We start from the raw sequence: 18,830 nt of genomic DNA on the forward strand, positions 1-18,830 counted from the left end.
ACAACTCACTTGGTGCCCCTCAGTTGGACATGAGAGGTAGAGGGGGTGGGGGGAGGGGGAGAGGGCAGGAAGGAGTTATGTGGAGGTGAAGGAGGAGGCACTGTGCCGCCAGAGGCTCCCTGTGGGAGAGGCCGGGAGGGCGTGGAAGAGGGACACGGCAGGGCACGGAGTGGCTGGCCCTGCCTCAGAACCCCTTCTGCTGCCCCCAAGCCTTCAGCCAAGTCTGCCATCTTACCCCGCGCCGGCGATGCCAGGGGAGCTGGGGAGGGGCCGCTGGGCTGGGGCCACGGCTGAGGTGGGAGTGAGAGGCTGCTCGACGTGCCCAGAGCAGACAGGGTGGAGGGCGAAGATCTCCAGAGTGTGTGAGATGGGTGCCTGGCTAAGGGCAGGACTTCCGGGGGGCAGATGGGATGGGGCATCCAAGGATGGTCATGTGACCACAGAGGAGCTCGGAGTGACCATCTGGAGGACTCTGGGGGCTGTTCCATGCGGTCACAGACAGGGACATGCACAGGCCCTCTCTTGGGCCATGAACAGGTAAGGGGTCCAGGGGAAGGAGGCCTTGGTTCCCACCTGGGGAGATCCTGAGCTCACAGCCCTCCCTGGTCCTGAGAGTGAACCTGGGACCTGGCCCAGGCCCAAACCTGGCCCTGTCCCCAAGACCCTTCCCCGCTGCTGGTGGTGGGGAGGAGGGCTGGCTCCCTTTAAAGAAGGGCATCCCCTCTCCCCTCACTTCTTCGATCTCCCCTCCCTGGCCCACCCGCCCTCCCATTCCCTTCCAACTGCGGGGGGGGAGCTGGAGCTTTCGTGTTCCAGCCATGACCCTGGGACCCAGTCTCCCTACCTCCTCACTCTTTTCCTGAGTTGGCATCATTCTCAGGCAGGCCATCCCACATGGTGCCAAATGGCCACCCGCATCCCCAGGCTGGCGTCCTATCAGGATGTCAAACCCAGTAGAAAGAGGTTTTTTCTAATATTTCCATAACACAAGTGCTAGAGGGACCTCCCATTGGCCAAGTTTGGGCCACATGTCTAAACCTGAACCAGTCACTAAGCTTGGGGGCTGTAGAGTTCTGGACAAAAAGGCCGGGCCCATGTGTTCATCCTTGAGCCATATGGGTGGAGACTGGGCTCTCCCAAGGGAGATGGGACACTACGGAGGGGACAGATGGTGGACAGGCAGACAGCAGCCGTCACCAGCGCCCCTGCGCAGGCTGACGTGAGCAGGACCTTCCAAGGCAAGGCCCTGGCACACAGCCAGCCTGGCAGAGAGTGGCTGGTATGATACCTAGACTATTATCCTTGGGTGGCCCTGGCCTCCTGCCTTCCCGGTCCTGACCTGGGAGGGTCTCTTCCAGCAGTGCTGCACAGGACGGCAGGCTGGCCCTGACCCTCCAGCCAGGGCTAGCTGCTGCCCCTCTGAGCACCTGTCCTTTCCTGCCAGTGTCTCACGTTGCAAATTCCATGACTTATGACCACCTGCAGCTCCAGGTGCTGCCTGGCAGGACCAGTGCTAAAGTTGGGATACCTACCTGCTCTGCCTACGGTGAGCTCCTGCCTTCAGTCTCTCTGCAGACATCAGCAGCCCCCTCACCTGCCTGCCTAGTGAGTCAGGGAGGTTGTGCCTAGCTTAGGGGGAGGGGGATTGAGACTTAGCGTGCCTACGATCAGAGCTCAGGCTCTCCACATGTCCCTGGGTCCTGGCAGGGTGGGGTCACCCCACAGCTGCTCAGCCGCGCAGCTCAGGGGGATTAGAGAGGCCTGCTCAAGTCCTCTCTGGTTCTTCATCTTTACTATTCACTCTGCTGGGCTGAGTCTCTGACTTTACATCTGGCCCCCAAACCTCTACATGCCCTCTCCTCACGGTGGCAGGACGGCTACTGCAGTTCCAGCCTCACCTCTCAGGTTTAGGTCCCTCAGGAGAGTGATACTCTTTCCTTGCAGCTCCCACTCTCATTGGACCATTTCAGGTCACACGCTCATTCCCCATCCTCCGTAGAAGTGAATGCTAGATGTTAACTGGCCAGGCCTCAGTCACATGCTCCAATCCCAGGCAACATGGGGAGAGCTGGGAAAGGTGAATTCCCACACTAAAATCAGGGCTGGACCTCCTAGTTCCAAGGGCTGACCTGTCCAGGGCGGCCCCCAGGCGCCGAAAGCTCCCCACCCCAGGAACTGAGCCTTAACCTCTCTCGGGTCTGTGGGCTTTCACGAACAACACAAGCCATGGGTCCATTTAAAAATCATTTTATTATTAACTTCATCTTTCCATTTAGCCAAGTGTCTGTCATGTATAAGGAATGTCGGTAAATATTCCATTTGAAGCTTCTTTGTACATATTTCCATTGATAAATAAACTCTGAATTCACATAAAAAAGTTAAACTTAAATAACTCATATTTCCTTCTCTTGTAACAGGCCTATATTGGTAAAATATAAATATTCTTGGACTCAGGCTTTGTTCTAAGTGAGGGCAGTAATTTATCACATGGTACAATTACTGACAACAAAACTAAGAAATTGTCGGCTGGTGTCCTGGCTTGGACGAGTACTGAGGCGGAAAACAGAAAATTCACATTTGGTTTCTGGGCCAAGGGTAGGGCAGGAGTGGTGATGGTGGGGAGAGAACAGTTTTCTTTAGAGCTCTGATAAAAATAATCTGTTCTGCCACTGAATTTTAACTTTGAATATATTCTTCTACATTTGCAGATTAATTCCATGATCATTTTACTTAAAACTTAGATGTCAGCTAACAAAATATGGCACATGATCCATTTTGAACAACGTCAGTAGGTTCAGAAACTATCATTGGGCTGGCGAAAACGACAACAGAAATGCACGTAGAGAGCGATGATCAGGGGTTGGTTTGTTTAGTCTACTGTGGTCAATCGCACATTCATCCAGGGCCTTCGTGCGCACACTCGACCCTCAGCGCGCCCAGGCGGGGCCCCCTTGGCCTGGGCAGCAGTGAGGCTGGGGCGCTGCTCAGAGCATGCGGGGGATGATGGTGAAGGGCACCGCGGGGCTGCTGGCCTCCAGCTCCAAGGCTGTCAGGAAGCACTCAGTGGCCGCCGCGTCGTTGCCCTGAGCTTGCAGGACCTCACCCAGTCCGTTCCAGACCTCGTGGGCCGTGGAGTTCACCTGCACTGCGTCCCGGAGGATCTTCTCGGCCAGACTGTAGCGGCCCAGCTGATGGAGGATCAGGGCCTGCAGAGACAGACAGACAGTCAGAGAGACTACCACTCTGCACTCCTATCTGTCCTTGAGTTTCGGCACGTTCCTTGGAGGGAGGCATGCATCTCCATTGGGCTGGGCACAACGTAAGTTCAAGTTCTTCCTGCACTTGGGGCTAAGAGTCAAAAGAATCGCTCGAACCATGAACTGTATGAAGTTACCGATGTTCAGCCTTTTTATTTTTTTATTTTTTTAACGGTACGCCGGCCTCTCACTGTTGTGGCCTCTGCCGTTGCGGAGCACAGGTTCCGGACGCGCAGGCTCAGAGGCCATGGCTCACGGGCCCAGCCGCTCCACGGCATGTGGGATCTTCCCGAACCGGGGCACGAACCCGTGTCCCCTGCATCGGCAGGCGGACTCTCAACCACTGCGCCACCAGGGAAGCCCTCAAAGCGTTTTTTATAGCCCCGGAAATCTTTGGCTAAATGGAATCTTACTGCTAACACTCACACATTATGGGTATAAACAGACAAAAAGGAACTGCTGGGGGTAGGACAAGGGAGGGGGCCAGAGTCCCCAGTGGGCTCCCCAGAGGCCCTGTACAGGCTCAGTGGAACCAGCTGGACAAGCATTTGGAGAGTCTTCCTTTAGGACAAATTTCCCCAAAGTGGCGTTACTGGGTCAGAGGATAAGACTCTTTAGGGTTCTCCAAATATTTTGCAAATGATATCCCCAAAGGGTGGCGTCACGTTTTGAGCCATCTACAGAGTTGCAGTGGTCCGTCCCCCACCCCACCCCCGCTATCATTACTCTTTATTTTTACTAATTCTGTAAGTGCAGATTGTCCCCTCCTTGTCAAAACCTGCATTTCTTTCATAACAATTGAGGTTAAATATTCAATATTTCCCATGCCCGTTAGAAGACGTGCATCTGTTACCGTAATTGTCTAAAGTCTGTTTTTGACTTTTGAGGGTTTTTTTTCTTCTGTGAACAGAAGTTTTTAGTTTTTTAAGTTGAATTTGTTGATCTTTGGTTATTTACTGATTGATTGATTGTCACTTCAAAGCTTAGGCAGTTATCCTTTCAAAGAACTGACATGCCTTGGATTCCATTTGTTGTGATCTGACTCCCCCGCCCCCCCCCGTAGTTGTCCACCTTCCTCAGCAGATAGGAAACCTCAGTGGGTCTCCTCTACGTGGCTGGACACAAACTAGCTACTTCCCCCCTCCCCTCATTCCTGTGAGGCACTGCCTTTGTCACACAGTGAATTACTGCAAGAGATGCGGGGCGGGGGGGCTTCTTAAATTTTCCGATGAGCTACACCACCTTCCTTTCACATAAGCACCGTGCTGTTTGGATTTCCTTATTCCACATTAGGATTGAACAGGTGGGATTAGAGCCTTTCCTCATCGCTCTTCGCTTTCAGTGTATTTATTGACAATCTTGCCCTGTACTAGTCCAGATGAATTTTAAAAATCACTTTGCGTCTTCCCTTTGGGAGTTGAATTGTACTTGCATGAAAGCTCTAAAAGTGTGGAGAAGCCTAACATCCTTACAGTGTTTTGTCTTCCTGCCCAAGAATGTGGCCTGACTCACCGGTCCTTCAAATCTCGGCCCTGTACTTTCTTTCTGTGCCTCACGTGTGGCAGGGGTGAGTCCTCCCTGGTTTCCTCAAAGCTGTACTTCACCGGCGGGCAAGGGGCAGACCCAGGCAGTGCAAGGGCATGACGTGCAGCCTGGGCCAGGTGGGCCCACTCCAAAGGGCTTTGGCCTCCAAGATGAGCTCTTAGACGGGGTAGGAGGAGCCCTCAGCAGGCGGTGTCCAGCACCTGAGGGCTGTCTGGCTGACCTTGCCCTGGGCTTGTGGCCCTGGGGGTGGTGTCTGAGAGCCAGAAAAGCAGCCTGACTTCCCAGAGTCGCCTGCACCTATGAGCAGCTGGCATGGGAGCCGTGAGGCCAACCCCGGAGGAGCTTGCGGTCAGCGGGGCCTGGGAGACCCACGGCCCCAGCACAGGGTGTGACGCCTCATCTCTGGGAGGGGAGCCAGCCCGGGGAGGCTCCCTGAGTGAGGAGGTAGAGGAGGCCTCAGGCCAACAGAGGCTGCAGACTTTAAGGTCAGGTCCAGCCTCTCTAAGAGGGAAACTGCATACGTGTCCTTTCTTATTAACATCTAGATACGCTGTAACAATGTCCACCCTGGAGTCCCTGGGTACGAGTAGGTCCTGGACTGGATCTGCCAGAGCTGGGGGCTCCGGGGGGGTGGCCAGGGCCAGGCAGGAGGGTGTTCCAAGCTTCGGAACAAAAGAGGTGGCAGAAGCCAGTGCTCGCAATTAGGATTTTACTGGGTTTCTGGAATTTGCTCTCCTCAGACTGCAAGGCCTTCCCGTTCTGCAGTGAGCACTGCTGGGTTTCGGCTGCCTTCCTAGGCTGGTCAGGGTCAGGTTTGCTGGGACTACCGTGAAAGCCCCCTGTTTGCACATGAGGCCACCGCAGGGAAGCACTTCCCGCGTCCACAGGGTTTTCTCCTCATGGCTCCCTCCCCAGACTACCGACTCCCTACCCACCCAGGAGGGGATAAGGGAACAAGGGCGGACGTTCAGTGTGGACCCGGGCTTCCTGGCAGGATGAATAGCAATAATAAGAGCGGCAGCGAGTGCTAACAGTGTTTAGAGCACACCAGGCCCTGCTCCAAGTGCTTAGTTCACCTGGGGACTCCAGAGCAATTTCACACAGGCATGGCCAGGACACAGAAGCACCTGCGTGCAAGGCCTGCTTTTATTGCTGCGGAGAAAGAGCCCACAGTTGAGGAGCACCTACTATGCGGCGGAAAATACTCTCACGCACTGGGTCCTCCTACCCCCATTTTGCAGGTGAGTATGCCAGGGTGCCTAGAGGCTCCGGGTCTCTTGCCCTGGCACAAGCTGCTTACTGCAGAGCCGGGCCAGAACCTGCGTCTCCCAACTCTTCGGGCCTCCCTGAAGGCCATTCGGGTGTGGTGTGCACGGTGGGGTGGGGAGTAACCGCATCCCTCTCCCAGGTGGCACCCCCCCTACTCCGGCCCTCCGCCCTCCGTTAGAGAAAACCTGACAGCTTGACACCTGCACTTCCCAACCTCGAAGGTCAGGTGGAAAGAACGGGAGGCCACTTGCCCAGGACGTGAGGGCTATGCCTCCTTTCTTCCAGGGGAGGTTATCAGCCCCAACTCCTGCTAGAACATTCTGATTTAGCCAACAGAGAAATGAGAGGAGGGAGGAGGGTCTGGGTAATGGCAGCAAACACAGGCATTTAAAGGTTACAGAAGGAGTCCCGTCGCGTTCCTTCAAGGCAAGACTTTCTCAATGCATCAAATTATTGAACACACACGTTTTCTGAGCGGCTCTACCAGGCAGGGAGGCACAGATTGCGTGTTTGGCAAATGGTGATGGGGACAAGGCACCTGGTAAGCCACAAAGAGGCATGCTTGGTTAATTGGTGCAGGTGGAGAATATAACTTAGGTCCCACTGGCTCTGCTGCGGTAGAAGCAGCCTCGTGCTGTTTCCTTTCTGTACCCGGAGTTCTGTCTCCCCGTCGGGCACTATGCCGGACACTTGAACTTGGCTTTGGCTCATCTCCTATTTCCTCCACTTTAGATATAAGGAGACAGGCTTGGAAAGGCCAAGTGTCTTGCCCAAGGTCACAGGGCACACGAGTATGGAGCTTGCAGGCCAGCCCAGGTCTTCCTGAGGCCAAAGCCCCGTTCTCCCCACCTTGGCTTCTCATCCGCTCGCTGCTGCCTCTGTCACTTTAAGAGACAAGGCCGGTGCCCCTCAGGCACTAACCCAGTTACATCTGAGCAACAGTAAACGGGCACCTGCCATGCTGTCTCTCCCTTCCACTTTCTCTGACCACTGACGGCCGGCTCTGTCGCTCCTTCCCGCGGTTACAATGGGGAGGTGGCTCCTCTCCAGGGCACAGCTTTTCTCCTATTTTTCTGCTGTTTGGGAGCATCCTGTATATTCACTCAAGGACCGGAAGGCTCCTTGCCTCCCTTTGGTGGCCCACAGGCCGGCTGTGACCTTGAGGCTTGGGGTGGCTGCAGCCGCCAAAGGACTGGGGCTGCTGTTAGCCGGAAGGCAGACCAATGAGATGTGGAGACCCAGGAGGACCAGGGCCTTGGTCCAGCAAGGCCCGGAGGTCACTGTTCTCAGCAGCAATGACCTGCCCCTACTCTGCTGGGGCAGTCCTTTTGCTGGGAATTTTGTTTAGAAAGTGGCAGGCTGCTGAATCTACCCTATCTTGGGGGCTCTAGGGTACATGGCAGCGGCAAGTGTACCCCCCAAAATGCCTGCAGGAACCAGCCCCTGGACTAATCTGACCCGTCGCCCTCAGTGCTGGACAGCTAAGGGCCTTTGTGAGTCTCTAGTGTTCTCGTGGGCTTGGAAATTTCCAGCCCATTCCTGGACTTATATTCCGAATGTACGAACAGGCTACCATTTCCAGATGACCTTGACGCTTCCTGAGCAATCTGTCTAGTGGAACTAATTCCTAAAGCTGGAGCAGCTCGGGGAGACATCAGACTTGCTAGGGGCTGCCAGCTCAGGCTTGGCCAGGGAATGAAAAATCGGCCTCTCCCCAGTGCCCCAGTGAGGCAAGAGCAGCTCAGAAATCAGTCACACGAGGAGACCAACCAGAACAAGCTCCAGCTGGGGTCTGAGTCACTGTACTGGGCCAGCGCTGCCGGCAGGTTGGCCAGAGGTGGGATGGGACCTGGACGGGCCTGGCTGTCAGGACTGACACACCTCCCAGCCCCTCTACGTTGTGAGAGGCCTCCCCTGGCTTTGATGTGCGCTTATGCATTAGGACCCTGCTGTCTTTTTCATCCTTCAGGCCCCCTGCTTCCTCTCTTCTGCAAAGAGCAGAGGCCACTGATCTCACCACCAGCTGGGTCTCACCACCAGCTGGGTCCAACTTTCTCCTGGTACAGACCTCTGGGTTCATCCAGGCTGATTTGTCAGCCCACGTATTTCTGCAGGACATAGCCCCCAGCCCCCGTCCACCTCTCCAACCTTAGTCGGTCCCGGCCTGGACCCCTGCTGCTGGGGCTCTAGTCCATCTGCTTGAAGTGCTGAAGATCCCCATTCCCCCCAAAGCCCAGGCTACACTGCCTACCTTAGGCAGGGCTACCCAGAGGCACACGGCTCCCAGCTCCAGCCCTCAGGCTGGCAGGAGACAGAGATTTCGATGACTGACATATTTCATTACCTTAGTAAGTACCCCCCCATCAAAATCACAAAAACTCACTGAGTGACTGCCCAGACCCCAGCCACGTGCTGGGGACACCGATGTGGGCAAGAAGCAGTCCTGCTTTCAAAGCTGGGGCCTGGTGACCATCCTAACACGACCGAGCTATGTGCCAGGCGCTGGCTACGCCTCGGCCGGCGTGCCAAGGCCCTCACTCACGTCTACGCCTCGGGGCCTCAGCAGGTAATGTTGGCTCCTGCCTGAGGCAGGGCGTAAGTGGCAGAGCTGAGACGTGAACGCTGCCGCCCGTGCTCCTGACACTGGGCCCGCTCCCTTTCTCTTGGAGAGGATGTGCAAACAGGCCTCCACCTTTGCCAGCCCTGCTGTTTCTGGAGACTCTGGAGGTGGGGAGCTGTCTGGGGCTGGCCTTCTGAGAAGACGGGAACCGCTGAGGAGGTAGCTCATTAGTCCCTTTCTCCAGACACAAATGGAGGCAGCTCCCCAAGCTTGTAATTATTATAATCAGGTGTTTTGTACAAATAAGATCTTGGCGATGCACCAAGTTGCAAATAAGGGATTAAATTAAACTTGTTATTTCAAATGAGACAAAACGGACTTGGCTAGTTTGAAGCCAATTAGCATCTTCCTCATTCATGTCTTTCACGCGTGTGTGAAAATAGCTGCTCAAGGACTAAACACCTTGCCCCACGCTGAGGGCGCCCGTGCAGAAGCCCTGTGCAGGCTCCACTGCTGCAGCCCTGGCTCTGCAGAGACGTCTGTCCACGGTCCCGGGAGACCAATAGCCGGGCTGCAGGACAAAAAGCTCCTTGGAGATTTTAGACATCCCTGTGGTGCTCTGCCCAAGTGCCAAGTCAGCCCTTCGCTGGGTTCAAGGGCGTCTCAGACCCCTGCTTGTCCCCCTAGGCGCACAGGTACAGGGAGATAACATCGCCGCAAGATCCCCACCACAGCATGCCTTGCAGAGGGGGAAGGATTTCCCTGGCACCCGTGAGCCAGGGGCCCCATCCTGGATGGGGGCTAATGACCAGATCTGCAGCCTTTCCCAGGGCCTGGCCTGCACCTGAGCTGCTGGGACCGTTCAAGGCAAGCCAGCACCTCCGAGCTTTGGATAAGGATAGTTAAGCCTCCTCCTGGTGGAATTCCCGTTGTCAGGACCCCGGGATTGTGATGGCAGCTAAAGGAAAGCCTGTCTCCCCAGCTTGTTACTCTCGGGGACAATGACAGAGCTGCTGAGCTGGCTGCAGTCTGAGCTGTGGCTGTGCTGGCTGGGGGAGGTGTGTCAGGGGGTCAAGACACAGGCTGTGCAGGCCCTCGTCACCGCTGGTGGCTCTGGAGTTAGAGGGACCCACCAGCAGCCAGGGAAAGGTGTGGATCGCTCAGAGACGGCAGAGGGTAGGTCAGGAGCACGGGCTCTAGGCTCCCCCGAACTGGTTTGAATCCTAGCTCCACTGACTTGAACAACTTCTCTGGGTCTCAGGTCTTCTGTCTGTATAATGGGGACAAATACTAAAATACGGGAGAGCAGCGAGGCCTAAATGAGACAGAGTTTGTAAAGTACTCAGTATGATAAACCTTCGGTGAATGGTCCCCATCATCAATATTATGATTATGAGTGCTATCATTCCTCCTAACGATCGCGGGGCAGGGAGGGCTTCCAGGACGCCCACGGTTAGATGCTTCGTCACTGCCATCCCTGATGCCCTCTGGGCTGGTGCTCTGTAAGAGCAGGGACCATCTGATTTGCCTTTGCTTTTGCAGCACCTAGAGCGGGCCTGGCACAGCTGAGGTTCTAGGTGAATGTCTGTTGAATGGATGGAAGGATGGAAAAGGGGACGGGGTGGATGCTGTGTGATGGTGGGGAGGGGAGAAGTGGGCATGGCCTCTTCTAGTGCTTCTGACTAATGAGCCCCTCAAAGTTCTGGCCTCAGGTCACCCTTGTCCACACTCCCAAGTCAGACCCCGCTCACTCAGAGCCTTCTCCGCCTTCCGGGTACATCAGCATGGTGGCTGAGGGAGGGAGGGGAGCAGCTCCGTGGGAGAAGGTGCCCGGCTCCCGCTGGAGCCCAGGGGCTGCCATGGCCTGCCCTCAGGCTGTTTGCTCACTCACCACAGATCTGACACCGCTCCCCAAGAAAACCCCAGAACCCACCTACAGACTTTCTGGTCCTACACTCTTACAGATGAGGGAACAGAGGGCGAGAGAGGAAAAGAGGCTTGCTCAAGGCCACAGCCCCTGGATGCAGAGTGGGCTCGACCCCTGAAGGTGCCAGGAGGAGAGGCCTGGTGGCAAGCACCCAGAGTTTTAGTTTCGGAGCCCAGTGCTTTAACACCACCCTCAACACAGCTGTATGTGCACGGCAGAGCCAGGGCTTTCTGGAAGCCTATCAGGCCCCCAAGAGGGAACAGGGACCCCACACGAGCTCCCACCCTTTCCCAGAGGCCATAGGTCGGCTGGTCTGGGAGTCAGCACCAGCTGAAACATCACATTGGGTGAGAAAACCCAGCGCGCTGCCGTCCCTTCTCTTCAGGTATTTGCATTTTCTTCCTGAAGATGCAATCCATCAGAGAGAAGCAGGGTGGTAGCGGTGGTGTTCTCAAAACTATTTTTCTTTCAAATCAGAAGACCACAAGGAGACAACCGACTTAGAAAGGCTTTCCTCGGAGCAGCTCTGAATGCCAAGCCTAGGGAGGCCCGCTCTTCTCTGCAAGCATCAAAGGCACTGTTGGTTCTGAGCACGAGCATTTTGTGGGTGCAGCGAGGGGGCAGCCCTGAGCCCCGCCCTGCTTTCCAACAACGCCTTGAAGAGGAACTGAACTCATACTCGGATGGGGCGGGGTTGCAGCTTCTTCACCTGGATTCCAGCAGCTCTGGGTGAGGCCTGGTTTACACTGGGCTCTGTTTTGTGTTTCATTGCTGTTTGCTTTGAGTGCTTAGAAATCGCACTGGCTTGCCAGGGGCCCGAGTGTGTGTATCTTGGCAACTATGGCAGCCACGGAAGCCCCGCCTAACCCGGCCAGGAGTCCCCAAGGAGCCCCATCCTAGGGATCCTGGCTGATGCCGAGGGCGTCTGCAATCTTACCTCCTACAGCCCCTTGCCCGCTGGAGCTCCAGAGCCTTCCACAGGCCGTCAAGAGTGAGTCGAGGATGCCCTGGAGAAGGGACTCAGTTTTCCTATCAACAGATCTCAAGTTTTGGGGAGGGGCTGGTTCTTTGCCACTTTACTCAATTTGATCCAGTTTCCCCAAAGGCCAAAGCTAGCCATTCTTGAGAACCATGTACTCATCTGAGCCAGGACACAGCAGGGCATGTGCACGGCTGCTGCAACCGTCACCTGGGGGTCTCAGAGTCCCACCTAGCCGCCCCGGTCCTCAGGTGGGGACAGAGCGTTCATGAGGCCATCTGACCTTCAGAGCAACAAAGGGCCGCTGACGTCCTCATGAAGAGGAGGGGCAGTGCTGGCTGAGCGGCTCCCGGGGAAGGGCCAGTTCTGGACAGTGACCTTGAGGATGGTTCCTGACTGGGGTTGGTGGGATTGAGAAGCTGGGGGCGGCGGGGGGGAGAGTGGGGACCAGGCCTCCACGGTAGCCAGACTTTTTCCACGTATTCTGGGGCTGGAGACAAGCGTTACGAGAAAACCTCCTGGCACCCCTGTGGCCTCCGTCCTCCACATCCCCCCAGCCTCCCTGCTCCGGTGTCAGAACCAAATCACGAGGTGGCTCCGTCCCCCACCCCACTTCAAGTCAACTAGGCCAAATGCCCCCATGTCCTCAGACAGGCATGGGGGTGCAGCACCCAGAGAGGAGCCTCGGCCCGAGGAACCAGCGGTCTGGGCACTAAGCAGACACCCTGGGAGCCATTCCCTCAGCAGTGTGTGCTGTGAAATGGTGCTGAGTATTCCAGAGGGAGGAGGGAAAGACCCCCAGCCCTTCCCCTCCCTCCCGCAGAGGATGAGCAGACGTGGCTGAGAGGCTGCCCACACCTTTGCTCACCAGGACGCCTGGCGGCTGCAGGAGGCTATGCTCTCGTGGGGGCCCCTTTCCAGGTCAAATGTTTTATTTGAAGAAATGAACCTTCTGGGGACCAGGCCTTTCTAGCATTGAACTCAACTCAGAAGGAAACAAAGCTCAATTTTTCAAAAACCTCTTGTTTTTCGAAGCCAGCAGCCAACCAGCTATGGAAGCAGAAATCCTTGGGGTTGGCGCAGGGTGGGGGGGCGGGGGGGGTTGGGCCTCTGCTCTATGACAGAAATCCCTGCTGCAGTCCCCGACAGGCAGCCTCCCACTCTTGCTTGCACCCTCCAGTGACGGGGAGCTCACTACTTCTCCAGGCCGCCCACACCGTTGGTGGGCAGTCTGAACTGTTGGTTAAAAATGTGTAGCCCTAATTAGGCTTTATATCTAATTCCTACTCTTTGATGTTTGCTGAGTCCTCTGGAGTCATGCAGAAAAGTTCCCTCCCCTCCCTTTCTGCCCTATAGCCTTTCAGGCTCTGAAGAAAGCTTCCAGAATTCTCTCTCTCTCTCTCTCTCACACACACACACACACACACACACACACACACACACACACACACACACACACACACACACACTTCAGGGCTTTAGAGGAATGGTAAACTCAGACCTCCCACCCTCCTGCCCCCATCTCACTGGACTCTAGTGCTGAGGGCGGCGCCCAAAGGAGACCTCACTGCGGGCTCAGAAGGAGCCGTTAAGCCCCAGAAAACCGCGCGTGGGGCTCTTCCTTTATTTTTAAGCGTCTGACTGGCAGAATCTTTCGAAGCTGCTTTCTTCCAGGATGGTGTGGAATATTCTGAAGGAGCTCATTCTACGATTAGCAGAGCAATGGGCCGTCAGGCAGTAAACACCAGCGGTGAGCGGGGGGGCAAGTCTGGCCCGAGCCAGAGGGCCCGTCCAGCCCCCAGTGGATGTCACACAGACTCAGGGCCCTTGGCCCCAAATTTCCTCTGGCCTAATTTCTTTGAAACTGGGTAGCTCGGCGTCAGTGCTGAAATATCCACAGATCATGGTGGCTTCTAGGGAACAGTCCCTCAGGGAGGAACCACAGCTGGCCTGCCAGCAGCTTCCAAGCACCGAAGGCCCACAGCCTGTCGCATCTGCAGCAGGGCGTCGGGAGGGCGCTCAGGCGTGTGCAGAAGGGCACGTGAGCGCCTCCAAAGGCGGGAAAGGGGGCCATGGGTGGGCACGCACGCTGTCAGGGTCACAGAGTGAGTTGAGGAACAGCATCCCAGTTCCCGGGTTCCCAGGACGGGGCTCGCTCACTTTGCTACAACCAAGGCTGTTTTTAGCTCTTCTCTCCCTTCCGCAAACTTCTTTTGAGTACTGCGATGATCCAGCACCGCGGTGTCGGGAGCTGTGTGGCGCGCAGGGCGCTCAGAGGCACAGGCCGACACCCTGGCCACATTCCCTGCTCTCTCTGGCCTGGAGGGGTTGGTTTGCCGGGGGTCCTGCCCCAGACTGAGAGCCCCCTGAGCAGGGCAGGACTGTCATTCACGTGCGGACACATCGAGAACAGAGCCAGGCTGCTGGAAGGAGGATAAGGGGGAACATTCCAGGAGAGAAAACATGACGCTCCCCCCTTTATAAAAAACGAATGAGAAGCTCATAGTTGGGGTGATCACTCATGGCCACACAGCGGTGAAGCACTGTCACCCCAAATCGGATCCGATGCCTCCACCTCTAAAAGCTTCCCGTAAACTGGTACCTGGCCCTGCGTGTCTAGCTCTTCCTGGAGGACAGTGGCTCTCCCTGAATGGTCTGGGGTAGGCAGGCTCCTATCTGGGGGAGGCACACCGGGGAGGGGCCTTAGAGGTGACAGAGAAATGAGGAAATGGCCCTGGGAGTTGGGTCCCAGCACCCAGGTTTCCCAAGGACCAGCTCAGGGCTCTTTGCCGCACGTCAGGTTACCAGGATCTCTAGAGAGGGCACCGGGCATACAGGGAGCTTAGACGCATGCCAAGAGCCTTCTCTGGGTTCACTGGCTCTGACCCTACAGCTCGTGGCTGGTTTGTCCAGGGAGCAATCCTCCTTGGGGGAGAAGTTCTGGGGACATGACATCCCCGTCCAGCTCTGTCAGCCTGCCTGGGCAGCGCAGGCCCTTCCTGCACGTTGTGGCTTCCAGACTATGGGCTCTCCAGACCCAGGGGACCACCAGAGCGCCTGGCCTGAGAGGGGCTGACAGCGTTGCCCTCATCTGTGTGACGTGAAGAGCGCCCACCCTACCCGGCACGCTACTCACACGGCACGCCCGTTCAGTCTGGGACGGGGGCAGCCCGGCTCCCTTCCCTGCGACGTTACCTCAGCAGCATCCCTCCCACTGGCTGTGCTATCTTATAACCATCCCCCACCTGTAATCTCTGCTGGAAGATGAGCTCAGACTCCAGATTACAGATGGGGTGTCCTGTGCCCTTGGCAGTCTCCCCTGGCCCCGACTGCAACCTGGCTGTCTAGAACTCAGCGCCCCTTCACTTGCCCTTCAGAGTTCATGGTGTGGTGATTTTGCTAGTCAGGGGAAAAAAAGGGAGAGCTGACCTCAGTAACAGAAGGATGACATCACCTCAACATCAGTATGTCTGAGCATCTCTCTGACTCGAGCGCTGGAAGGACTAAGGAGGCGTCGGCTTCCTTCCTCCCTGAAAACCAGCGCAAAGGCAGGCTGGGAGCTGCTCTCTCTCCTTACCCCAAGTGCTGCCCCGACCCCTAGCCCTGGGGGTGGAATTACTTTTATCTGTGTCCTGAGGCCTGGGTGTCCCACACTGCAGCAGGCAGGACCCTCGGAGACCAGGCCGGCAGGGTGACAGGGAGTCCTGTGCCCGGGCAGGTGAGCTCCACACTGGCCGCAGCCCGAGGTGAGGCACTCATAAATTCAACGAGCTCGCGCTCAGAAACGCCAGCGTGAGCATCTCCAGAGCTCTGCGTGGCACGCTGACCTAACTGAAGAAATGTCAGATCAAGCCAGCTCCACGCAGCATCAAGGGACACCCGTGAGAAGGAATCTCGGGGTTACTTCTGCACCTCAGGCTGGGCGGGGGCCCTGGCGAGGGGCGAAGCGGGGAGCTTTGGTGTCCCCAGAAAGCTGTGGAGATCCTGGGCATCGTCCTTACTCTGAAACCTGGGACAGTTCTTGGTAACGTTCCAGGTAACTCTCTAGCCCCGCCTCCCTCACTCTGCCATTTGAATCACGTGCTTTGTTGTTGCAACTATTAGCTCAGAGTCTCAGTGTGAACGGGAACGTCAGCTGCCAGCTTTGAGGGGAGAGAAAGCCACAGCTTGGCCCCAGGGCTGTGGGACCTGCCACGCCCCAGCCAATGCTTTCTGTGGGTGCTAACACGGCTCCCCGTGCCCATACTTTTCCATTGGTAATGGGCAAGAGACTCCTGGCTGACTTATTTAAACGTCTCCCTGGTTGACTTATTTATAAATAATAAACAAGGGGGATATCCACCTTCCCCAACAGCAAGTCAGGCAGGAACAAGAGCAAGGGGTGGCCTGGAAGTCAGCATTTCCCCACGGTCTGAGTTACCCACACAGTGGAAAGTTTGGTGCTCATCACCCCCGGAGGCCGAGGCCCAGCCTCCCACCCTCAGGGGAGGCTGTTGCTACTCCGGATGTGTTTGGGAAGATGGCGTTCCTCTCGAGGCCTGTGCAGCCCGGCCAGAGAGTAAACCGGGTCCTGCTTTGGGCCCAGCCTCCCCGTGGGGTCCCAGGGCTTCCACAGGTGAGAACAGCAGCCCAGGCAGTCACCTGGCTCTTCCAGAAGCTGGTGGGAATGGGGAGGGAGACATGACCCCAGAGCCCTGGAGTGGGGAGTGGAGGTTCTCCACGGTCAGAAAGACGATTCCCAGGCCACCACCTCGTTGCTGAGCTGACGAGCTTCCTGGGAGAAGCCGAGGGTGGGAGGGTCCTAGAAACTCCAGCCTCACTCCTGAGGTCCCAGGCTGAGATCCCTTCCCAACGACCCTGACACACCCTCATCAGGCCTCTGTCCCAACCTGTCCTCAGATGGGGGGATGGGGTGGGGGAGGGTCACACCTTTGACTGGCGTGTCACTGTACGTGAGTCTGAACATTTACCACCAAACAATGAAAGCAAAAGCCGGTCCTGTTACTTCCAGCAAGAAGTCCTGGCCTTCCCTGGGCCGGCACCCTGGTGGAGGGCAGGCCCTCTCAGGCCAGCTCCGTGGTCCACCGCCAGCTGTCCAACTTAGGCAAAACCTTCTCTCTAGCCTCTTTCCCAACCTAGAAAATGAAGGGGTGGAGTAGATGATCTCCAGATGAAAATACTAGGGTTTGGGAGAGTTTCCCACCCACCAAGTATTTTTGGAGCACCCACTACACACCTGATGCCTATCTATTCTTTCAGGGCTTAAAGTTTAATTGGAGGAACAAGCAGAAAACACTACAGGGCAGCCTCTTTCCTGCTGTCTGCAGGGTAACCGACCACAGTGTGAAAGGAAGGGGCGAGGGGCAGCGGCCGGCACGGCTGGGAGGGCTTCCCGGGGGAGGAGAGGCCCAGAGCAGGGCTGCCCTCCAGCAGCAAAACTGGACACAAACAGGAGAGTGGCCCCAGAGGCACATTCCCTACTGCGGCGCAGTAGCCCAGGCAGAAGAGAGGAGAGCAGGCTCTGCTCTGTTTCTGTGGGGGACCCTGGGGACGCTGGGGACCTGAGTGCCCTGGAACCCCGTGGGCACTCAGTAAATGCTGCTTGACTGAAAGGCAGTTCCGGTCCCTGGCACGTGCTCAGTATACTACAGGCACTCAATAGATGCCTGTGTATGGGCGTCATCTCCCTGCTCAGTCACCCACTCCAGTCTAGGCAGTGCCCACCCTAAGAAGGGTTGGCACCCTCCATGGCACCCGGAGCAGGGGAGCAGAGGGGAGGGCTTCCAGGCCCCAGCCCTGCAGGCTCCTTGGGGATATCATGGAGAACGTCAGCTACACGACGGCCACCATGACGCCTCAAGGCCAAGTGCTCCCGCGACCGGGCTTCCAGCAGGTCCAGCCGGGGGCTGCCCACCCGAGGCCCGCCTGCTGGAGCGGGACAATGCTCCCCACCGGCCCCGCCGGGACGTGAGCGCGGTGATTTACTCTCCGCCAAGGAGGATGCGGTCATTTGGGCGAGCGCCTCCCCCATCCCCGCCAGGGTTTGGCATGAACAATTTTTCCATTTTTACACAGGAACAAACAGAAATGATAAGACAGTTTCTGATGACGGGAGGACAGGAATTGATAAACCTTGGAAAAAACGTTTTCCACAAATAACGTGAGGACTCACCCCACGGAGTGCGGGCAGGAAGGTAGGTGTGGGCTCCGGGACCCCTGGGCCAGGCCAGGCCAGCCTGGAGGACAGAGCCCGGGGAAGCTATGCTGCAGTGAGGAAAAGAAAGACAGGCAGTTTGCTCGGACATGGGGACTTCCTCGCCTGGGCTTTTGTTATAAACGTTCTCCCCAGGGCCCTCAGGCCTCGTCCTGGGACATGCGGGGAGCAGCTGCCACCGGGAACCACGTGGCTGCCGGGGAAATGGAACAACCTGGCCCGCGCTCTCTGTTCCCACAAAGCCGAGCTCTTACCACTGACCACTTCAACACAGAGTAAACAGCATCAAGATTAGGGCCGTTTCCTCAAAACTCCCCCATCAGCCCCCATGGGAAGGGTGCAGTGACGTGGTGGCTCCCCTGAACAGAGGCCCTCAGGGCTGGGCCTCGGTGCCCAGGGCCATGAAGGCTTCTCCAGGCCACGTGCCTGTGCAGGGAGCTCCCCAGCGGATCCCTGAGGGGTTGACCAATCGCCTGGGTGGAGACAGGCAATCGGAGGAGGAAGTTACAGCCACTGCAAATATCGCTCCTGTGGTTCAACTCCTGCGACTCTCACGTGTGTGGACTTAGGGAAGGTAACACTCACTGGGTCCACAGAGGTGGCCGCTCGCAGCCAGTGGGGACCTGCCCCGGGCTCCGCTGCCCCAGGAGCTGAGCGGGTCTGGTCTCAGCTTCCTGGTAACCCTCTCGGGCACCCCCTGCTCTTCGACTGGGGTACTTTGCTGAGAAGCGAGCCCTGGCCTTCTCCCAAAGGACCTAACGTCCACCTTGCATGGGCCCTGGGGACCTCTTCACCTCACCCTCAGTTCTCACAGCCATGCTTCCTTGGGAAAAGGGAAGGTGCAGAAACCTAACACCTGCTAGGCAGCTCTTACGTGCTGGGCAGGTGCCCTCACAACACCTATAAGGATAGACAGCTAGTGGGAAGCAGCGGAAGATCACAGGGAGATCAGCTCGGTGCTTTGTGACCGCCTGGAGAGGTGGGATGGGGAGGGTGGGAGGGAGACGCCAGAGGGAGGGGACATGAGGATGTATGTGTAGGTATGGCCGATTCACTTTGTTACACAGCAGAAACGAACG

General features: G+C 56.9%; 1 protein-coding gene across 10 annotated transcripts in view; it reads right to left on the bottom strand.

Moving 5' to 3' along the window:
- Positions 1-2,231: 2,231 nt before the first annotated feature.
- The window catches only part of TTC7B (tetratricopeptide repeat domain 7B), a 238,036-nt gene continuing 221,437 nt past the window's right edge, over positions 2,232-18,830 (bottom strand). For all 10 annotated transcript variants that reach the window (XM_049706983.1, XM_049706986.1, XM_049706981.1 and 7 more), the window contains one exon: positions 2,232-3,206. In XM_049706983.1, coding sequence (XP_049562940.1) covers positions 2,985-3,206 — 222 coding nt within the window. In that variant the 3' untranslated portion in view covers positions 2,232-2,984. The remainder of the gene's footprint in view (positions 3,207-18,830) is intronic.

This window comes from Orcinus orca, chromosome 2 (assembly GCF_937001465.1).
Source record: "Orcinus orca chromosome 2, mOrcOrc1.1, whole genome shotgun sequence".
NCBI lineage: Eukaryota > Metazoa > Chordata > Mammalia > Artiodactyla > Delphinidae > Orcinus > Orcinus orca.